Consider the following 9,623-nt stretch of genomic DNA (forward strand, 5'->3'; position numbering starts at 1 on the left):
AGTGGGCAGGAATTATTGGAACGTTGGAGTGGAAAAAGAAGCACTGATGAATCACCACCAAAATCTTCAGCTTTTAGTTTTATTGTACATAAAAAAATAATAATCAAAAAGGGGTAAATAGTGTCAAATGAATCTAAATTAATTCTAATTTAAAACTTTAGATACACTTTCTAATTTTAATAAACTTATAGAAACAAATAAATTACTTAATACAAATACTTTAAAAGCATTGGACTACCTGCAAAAAAAGAAGAAAAAAGAAAACTCAAAAGAGTTTGAAATTCAGTTTATGCTGTGGAATCAAAACTGATATTGAGAATTGTGAAACCATGATATTGTTACTGTGAAGTAAAATTGAGATTTTGGTCATATTGACCATCCATATTCTTTGCTAGATAGCAGAAAAGGTTCCCACAGTTTTACATACAGTATGAATTTTTTAAATAGTGTTCACCACAAGTAATAGACTACATTGTAACCAGAAATAAGTAGCCTATATAAATGGCTGCTATTTTGCATAAGTTTATTTGTAATTGCCGAAAGAAAGAAAGAAAGAAAGAAAGAAAGAAAGAAAGAAAGAAAGAAAGAAAGAAAGAAAGAAAGAAAGAAAGAAAGAAAGAAAGAAAGAAAGAAAGAAAGAAAGAAAGAAAGAGAGGGCAGAGATGAGGTTAGGAATATAAAGTCAGTAGGTCTATGTAGTTTCTCAATTCACTTCAATACCTGCACTGGATGGCCAATTTCACATGTATTTTGTGTATTTTCAAAATACAAAATACTGTATTTGTATTTAAATACATTTTTTTCACACAGTATTTTGTATTTGTATTTAAATAAATAAAAATTCACACAGTATTTTGTATTTGTATTTTAAATACATTACATTTCCATGTATGTATGCCCATCTCTTCACATATGTCAATGATATCACTAGACATTACTTTAATGTTTGTGAGAATCTGCTGCTCTCAGCCTGTATAAGCCCTTATGACATCATCTTGAGGACAATATAAAAGCGTGAAACTCCCTGATCACTTTGTAGCGAGTTAGGAGTACAGATATCAACAGCGTTTTTGCAGTTTTTGCGGTGTGTTTGCAGTTGTTGATAGCGGTTTATCGTGTTGATTATGGGACAGCGACAATTTCGTAGAGTGGGAGTTGAGGGAGGAGGTGAGTGTGTGCACGGGATAAATCCCCGAACAACACTGACACCCACCGACCACAAGGCGGAACTCCATCCTCGTCCCGACGAGACGCCTGTGGGCATCGGTGAGGCGGAGAGAAAGGAGGCATGGACAGAGAAAACAAAGAATAAGGGGCAGGAAAAGAGGACAGTTAGGAAGTTTGCCTCTTTTTTCTTTTGTTCGTCTCGCCCCAAATCCACCAAAGCTCAGGGTGAGCAGGTGGAGCAGTGTGAGGTGGACCAGGAGGACACTGATGAAGCCCCATCCAGGAGGTGTACTGATGGTAAATTATGAGCTCTGAACAACACAAACTCTCTTTTACACTCTTGTAAAACACTCTTTTATTCTCTTTTTTTACTCTTTTGATCACACGAGCAGTGCGCTCTGTTGTGTTGTGTTTTTTAAAAAAAATGTATGTTGCTAGGCAACCACCGAAACAGCTGTGCTGTCAGTCAAGTAAACCTCAAATCAGCCTTTTATTAACTTTATTTACTTTCTGTTAAAACTGTGGTAGTTGGTTCGTGAAGTCGTTAAGCTCCTGGTAACCTGGTAAAACGCTTAAACAACGCGCAGAACGCTCACTGCCATAGAAAACCATGTAGGAAACCAATTGAAAAAAGGCCTCTCACTGCAAAAAACGCGTCACGTGTGCTCGGGGCCAATCATTTACACACAATATATAAAAAAACACATCACACATTATAAAAAGACAGATAAATGAATTTATTCCACGATGTGATGAATGTTTGAATATAGATGAAATATAGTTTGAAGATGTGGTGGATGATTTTAAAACAAGCTTGTGGTTGATATTCCTCTCTTTAGATCAGATTTCTTTACAGGACATAATCTTTACTGCAGAGGATAATGATCATCAGGAACCTCCTTCCAGTAGTCCTGAAGTCCCCCACACTTCCGAAAACCAGCAAGTGGAGGACATCAAGCCTCAAGATCAGGACAGTCCAGCCGGTTCATCACCAGGTGACACTGGATCACATCTGCTGAGACAGCTGGACTGTGACAAGATCGTGAGGATTGAGGGTGAGTTTACTGCAAGTTTACTGTCTGACATGAAATATAACACACACACACTCTCTGAAAGTGAATATGTATATAGGGAAGCATATGTTTTAAATAATACAGCTGATACTGCTGTAAGGTTTCTTTTAGTTTTTTTTTTTCCTCCATAATTTGAAATCACCATTTGGCTTTTTTTGCAGTTCACTTAAATAGTCATGTGACAAATGAATTTTTAAAAGTACAAATATTACAAATATATTTCCCTATTAACATTTCATCAGACAGTATGGCCTCACTGCAGGACACTGTTTTATCAAACAATAAACAAATACAAATAATAATGTTTTAATAGATCACATCATCTCGAAATACGCCATTGGCAAGAAATTGGGGGAAGGAGGATTTGGCTCTGTCTTTGAAGGGACCCGTTGCAAGGACGGCCTCAAGGTAGCTGTGAAATACACAGCGAAGACAAAGAACCAGCAATACATCAGCCTTGTACGTAGACTGTGCTCTCTATGTTTGCAATTTATAACATTTTAATGTAAATCACAGAGTGCAAATATTTCAATAGATAGACAGACTGGGCTAAATCCTTATTTGAGAAACCAATCCTATGTCTAACAATAATAAAAACTGTCATTCTTCTAGCCTGACCATCCCAAACCAGTTCCACTTGAGGTGGCCCTGACAGTAATGGCCAATCAAGGCCCAAACTGTGGCCACATTATAAAGGTGCTGGACTGGCAGGACCATCTCGACCAGTACATCATGGTCTTAGAACGGCCCTTACCCTGCATGGACATGCACAGCTTTTGGCAGCATAACAGAGGCTGCTTCATCGAGAAATTGGCCTGTCACTTCATGCAGCAGGTGATTTCCGCTGCTGCCCTGTGCTGTTCCAGGGGGGTGCTTCATCGAGACATCAAAATGAAGAACCTCCTGGTCAACACAGAGACCCTGGAGGTCAAATTGATCGATTTCGGCTGCGGAGACCTCATGAAAAGGTCATCCTACAAAAGCTACTCTGGTATGTGTTATCTTTAAAACATACATTTTGGGATTTAAACTCTAGTGACCAGTTACACCACGTCTCAGACATCACACAGTGAGATATTAACAATACACTAACAAATCTCTCAAAGAATAATCAATACTAATATTATTTTTGTTGACTAAAATTAAATGCCATTTCAGTTAAAGTGAGAAAAAGCAAGCTTACACATGTGGCAAACTCCTATCTCCAGGCACAGAAAGGTATTGCCCTCCTGAGTACTTTGAGAAGGGCAAGTACTATGGGAAGCAGGCAACGGTGTGGTCGCTGGGGGTGCTGCTGTATGCCATGGTCACCGGCCGTTTCCCACCTTTGATGGACCCTGATGTCTGGTACCAGCCGGGCTTCTCAGATGGTTAGAACAAAAAAGATGTTCTTATGGATAATGCAGGAATCTTTATCATTTTTACAGCTTAGAGAGCAAGTGTAAAGTTGAAGGAAATAATTAGACAACTCTCAATCTTTCTGCACAGAATGCTGTCGCTTTATTCGAGGTTGCCTGAAGAGGAACCCAAAGCGGAGACTCCATCTGGATGAGATGCTCTCCCATGACTGGTTCAAGGTACTAAGCTAAAATGATTTTGAAGGCTATCAGCTTCTTTACATTACCATTCAGTACCTGCTGTAACTGTCATATACTGAATCCTTATACATGGCACAGATGTATTTTTATACCTAATGAAAAATGCTTTCTAATTGTGTTTCAGGTCATGAAGAGGGTTTAGCCTTGCGTCTGGCGGGCTGACACAGATGACCCTCCATCTCTCCAGCCTCAGCGTCTTGCGGGGCTGGCAAGCCTCGGTTGCGTCTGGCGCCTTGGCTTGAGGCAGTAGTTTTAGCGTCTTGCAGAACTACTTGCCTAGGGATATGTACATATTGTAAATAGTTAGTTTAGTTTTACTTAGTTAAGTTAGCCCCTCCATCTCTCCAGCCTCAGCGTCTTGCGGGGCTGGCAGGTCTCGGTTGCGTCTGGCGCCTTGGCTTGAGGTGGTAGTTTTAGCGTCTTGCGGAACTACTCGCCTAGTGATGTATATTGTAAATAGTTCATTTAGTTTTAGTTAAGTACTGCTCCATCCAATCATATTTTTAACAATGGAGTCACCCAGAGCTCTCTGTTCAGCCCGTCCCACAAGTTCCTCGCCCTGCCACACTAGAAGTTTCTACCACTGGCATCCGGGTCCCAGAGAGGGGGTTTCACATAGCTCTCTTTCTCAGCTGCCTTGGGCCCAGAGATCTTGTCAGGGCTGCTCCAGAATTCCCAGTGAAGACAGCCATAAAGTTTCCCGTCACTGCTGCTCCAAAACCCGCCGAGGCCCCACAGAAATCACTGTGAAGGTTCATTCTGCTGCAACTCCAGTCCCTGCTTCGGTTCTAGAGCTCCGTGTCAAAGAAGCTCAGGTTGCTTAGCTTTCCAGAGGTTCCTGACATGACCACAAAGTTTCCTCCCAATGGTGCAGAGGTTCATGCCACAGTTGCCATAGAAGTTCCAGCCAATTTATATATACACCCGTGTGCCACATTAAAAACAAAATGTTTCTGAAAATAAACACAATGTGTTGTTTTATCAGGGAAACGTGATAATTTGGAAACATTAACCATTCCTATCATGCTTCAGTTCTAGAGATATTAAGCCTCTCGTTTTACCAGTTTCACCAGGTAAGTAATAACAGGTAAGTGACATCTCAAAGTAGAGTTACTCTATAAGGCCCTCCATTTAATATTTGAAGCCCAAAGAATCAGCATGTGATTCACCTGCAGACAAGGTCCAAACGCCAAATATGGCTTTGGGGAGGAAATAAAGCTGGGTTACCTGATAGTGGCAGATACCTTTATAGGAAACTATATGTATAAAAAAAGTGATATACATGAAATTCTATGAATAACAAATTCAAATGGAAGACATACAACCCTAAACAAATTTTTTCAACTTGCACATGGTACAACTTTCCTCAATGGGAAATTACCATTAGAAGATGTGGTATTCCATTTTCAACCTGGTCTCACAGGATTCCGTGAAATGTCCACGGGCCCTTAACTCAAAATCCGTGGAGCCATCACGGAATCGCCCCAAATTCCGTGATGCGGTGCCATCACTTGGAAACACAACATTTTAAGTATTTATTTATTTTCCAACACCAAATACCATAAAGATGTTAACCTCTCTGTTATTGTAGCTATTGCATTGTCCTGCCATCATAAAAATTCAGTTTGATTCTGTTAGCCTAACTGAAGTCCCGTGATGGCACCACGGACCTCAACAACCTGACCATGTTGTAACGTTGCTCACTTGTTTAGACACTTAAAAGCTGTATGTCGACCTTGTTGCAATGGCATGTAATTAAGTTGACATTTTGTCTTGTCCTGTCATCATACAATCCAGTTTGATGGCGTTTTACACCTATTGCTCGCTTGGCTGTATCTAAAATCTGTGACAGGAGCACGGATTGAGTCTGTGGTGAGACCACGGATAATTCCAACGCAAATCGTCTCACGTCAGTTCGTGATATGGTCACGTAATTTAATCTATTGATTCGTGTCACAGACACGTTTATTTCGTTATTTTCGTAATACCAGCACGTTTTTTAAACTAATGTATTTTCAATGGGAAGCGTCTTTCGTTATCACAGCACGATTCTTTCTGCCTGTCGGCTGCAGCAGAGAAGCTGTTTAATCAACATTTGTACACGAGATCTTATCTTATCATGGTTTATGTATTTTTTTAATGTTATTATTTCTGTCTTTTTGCCAGGAAAGCTGGATTGCTTTGCTGTTTATTGATATTTTTTTAATTATATTTTATCAGTAGGAAATCGCGCTGAAGAAGTCTCGTTCCGAACACATCATTTGGCATCAGTTCGTGTGTCAGATGTTGGTAAGTAGTAAATACCTAAATACGCTGTCCTAATAATGTGTGATATAATGTATTTTCTGTTTGTCGATATTAATCTGCCATTATATCTGCCATTTCCACGGAGACTTTGCTTCATTGCTTTCTAATTCAAAATAGGGTGATTAAACACTGCCTGTCACGTGACGTGCTATAGGCCTAGATATTCATATCAGATTAAAAATAGTACAATTAGTTCCAAAGTTGTATTTGTAGTAGAAGCACAGTAAAATCAACACTTACCATGCTTTTACCACAGTAATATTAGTTTTACTGTGATAAGTGTAGTAAAAAGACAGTAATCACAAAACCTACCATGCTTTTATCACACTATTGGTAGTTTTAATGTGATACTTATTGTAAATGCACAGTAACCACAACACTTACCATGCTTTTACCACAGTAACCCTAGTTTTACTGTGATATGTGTGGTAAAAGGACAGTAACCACAAAACGTACCATGCTTTAAACCTCAGTAACCTTAGTTTTACTGTGATTGGTGTAGCAAAGGACAGTAATCACAAAACTGACCATGCTTTTACCTCAGTATTGATAGTTTTAAAGTGATATTTGTTGTAAATGCATATTACCCACAACACTTGCCATGCTTTTAATGCTTTATAATGTAACATCCAATATTTGTAAGGTAAATCAGTCCTTTTTCCTTTAAATAATCCTATATATTATACATAATGATATTTTATTTTCTCTTTTTTCAGCTGAAAAGACCAAAAGGACCTGGAAGTAAACGGAGGAGACGGACAGCTGCAAAGGCAAATATTCACAATGGTATGTATGTGTTGGTTTTAACCCTAAATCAAACATTTTATCAAGCATTTGTTGTTTCTTAAAAAACCCATAGCCCAGTCAGTACAAACATAGTCTGAAAGTCTTAATAATTCACAAGATTTAACAAGTTGTCAAATTCGTATGATACTCGTACATATTTGTATACTCGTACACAATCCTGCAGCTTTTACTCCTAGTGCTGTCATTGGCTACTGCCTCAATTCCTGTACATATTTATCGCGATATTTGTAAATCAGTTGCGCCCCTTCTTGGAAAGTTTCCCCGTCTGTTTATGTTCCAGTGATACATGATGTCTCTCCACACCTCATAACATACTGTACCTCTGTTTGCAAGAGTGGAAAAGCTTATCTGACTTGTCACATGACATCAGATACTCGGTTATTTTGTCATAATCAGATCAGTTACACTGCTGATAACTGTCCCGTTTGCATGTAAATCATTTTCATATGATTATTGCTTGCAACAATTACGCAACACTCTTTACAGAAAAATATCTGAATCTAAATTAACTTTGCTAATTGTACAAGGTCATTAATTTATCACTGAGAAACGTCCTGTTTGAGGCGATGGATGTTGGAATAACTAGTCCTTCCAATGTTCCATCATCGGATTCGTGCTCGCATTGATATGGTAAAATCGACGTCATTGTTCGTTACTGTTTACGGTGTAGGACGCATAGATATAACATATAATAAATACATAGACGCCATTTTGGCCGCTTTGGAACGTTGCTGCGATACGTCAACGCGTCCGCCATATTGCTGAGGGCGCTGTTAACAAATTCAAGTAAACGGGTGAGCTGTGTTTTTCTGGATAAAAACAAAAATAATGTTTACATGTATCAACCGATTTCAGTGGTTTGTACGTGGTGTACAAAAAGTTCCATCTCTAGTTATTTAAAATCTTGATAGTTAGACTTATAAAATATTTTTTTAATAAGGAATTGTCAAAGCTCAATCGTGTATTTGGCTTTTATTCTTGGATAAGAATTGTGAAGCCCCCCATACTGAGATATAATAAAAAAATTCACATTAAATGAAATAAAGTTTTCTTATTGTGGAAAAAGCATTTTCTGTCTTTAACCCGATTTTAGCTTTTCTTGTGCTTAGAATTGACTGCGATTGAGAAAATGAAACAAATCGGCAAAGTACAAATCACACCAGTAGGCTGCTTTCTGTATTTTTATAGCACTTAAATGATAGATATTTACAGATAGATATATACAATAACAAAGATAACTGATGGATCCTTTTTGGTAATACATATGATATGGTAGCCTACTACAGTCCAATGCAAATAGTAAACATAAGATTAAGTGAGAAGTAATAGTAAATAGTTTAGTGTATAGTCAATAAAATAGAAAAACAGTATACAGCAAATAAAATAGTAATGAATAGTATAATTAGGCTATATAAGTACAACAATATAATATAATATATTGATAATAGCATATAGTTTTATAATACTATAATAATAGCAATGGAATATGAAATATCAATGACAGAATATATATAAAAATAATAAGTTAAATAGTGACTATTGAATAGTACAATATTTTAACAGCATAACTATAATAGATTGATAATCGCAAGTGGTATAATATTATAACAATAATAATAATAATAATAGCAAATACAATGTAGTATCAATTGCATAATAATATACACAATAATACAAATCAAATAGTAAATGAAATAGTGACTAGTAGGCCCTACCTACTCCAAGTAGGCTAGCCTATACTTGTCATAAAAGTCGGTTTTAAGAAAATATAGATTAATATTTAGATTTCAGGAAATGTACTTTATTATATAAAATATAAAATTTAAGCTAAAACTATAATATAAATCATGTCAACTCATGGCTCGACTTAGACCAATCACAACAAAGTAGCTCGTGGAAAAAGAGGGATTTCGAGAGATTGATTCATCTGACGAGTCGTTTGAGGAATCATTGAAAATGTAGTGATGTGCAAATGTATATAATGAGAAAATTAATGTTTTTTGACCTTTGATGCATGTAAACCTGTTGTAGGAGACTCCAAAACAACATTAAGAAACTTTAAAATAGCATAATAGGGGCACTTTAAAGTAGCCTATATATATATTAAAAAAATAAAAAATAAATAAAAAAAAACACACACTTACATTAAAAGCTTGATTTTCACCACAGGGGGACTTTAACATGAACTAACAATGAACAACTCTACAGCATTTATTAATCTTAGTTAATGTTAATCTCAACATTTACTAATACATTTATTAAGATAAAAATGTTTATCAGTTAACATTAGTTAATGAACGCTTTGACAACAGTTATATACAATTGAGACTATATTGTATAGTTACCAAATATCCAGTTAAAAGGAACAAATTCCTGGTTCGGTGTTGATGAAAGGATATTTAAGCCTATTTGAACCCTAAAACAATGAAGGTTAGGAAAAACTGCACCAGTAAATACCAGTAAATTATGACTGTCACAGTTCCACATCTGCTTGGTTACTAGACAGCGCCATCTAGTGAATTTGCATGTTGTAGTCAATCTGTTCTTTTGATCACGTACAATACTGAGGCCAAAAGAGTTTACAAAAGATAATGGCTAAAATATCAACTTTCAACACAACCATTCTGGTTTGATATTACACAGAAAACAGTTCTACAGGGAATAGTTCTGA

General features: G+C 37.0%; 1 protein-coding gene across 1 annotated transcript; it reads left to right on the forward strand.

Moving 5' to 3' along the window:
- Positions 1-1,124: 1,124 nt before the first annotated feature.
- On the forward strand, positions 1,125-3,980 carry LOC311292944 (serine/threonine-protein kinase pim-2-like; the record flags this gene model as incomplete). Its single annotated transcript, XM_084412777.1, has 7 exons — positions 1,125-1,464; positions 2,007-2,222; positions 2,554-2,699; positions 2,853-3,231; positions 3,449-3,610; positions 3,729-3,817; positions 3,963-3,980. The coding sequence occupies 7 exons, from the start codon at positions 1,125-1,127 to the stop codon at positions 3,978-3,980; spliced, it is 1,350 nt and encodes a 449-aa protein (XP_084268903.1).
- Positions 3,981-9,623: the final 5,643 nt, after the last annotated feature.

Source organism: Rutilus rutilus, assembly GCF_951802725.1.
Source record: "Rutilus rutilus genome assembly, chromosome: 7".
Lineage (NCBI taxonomy): Eukaryota > Metazoa > Chordata > Actinopteri > Cypriniformes > Leuciscidae > Rutilus > Rutilus rutilus.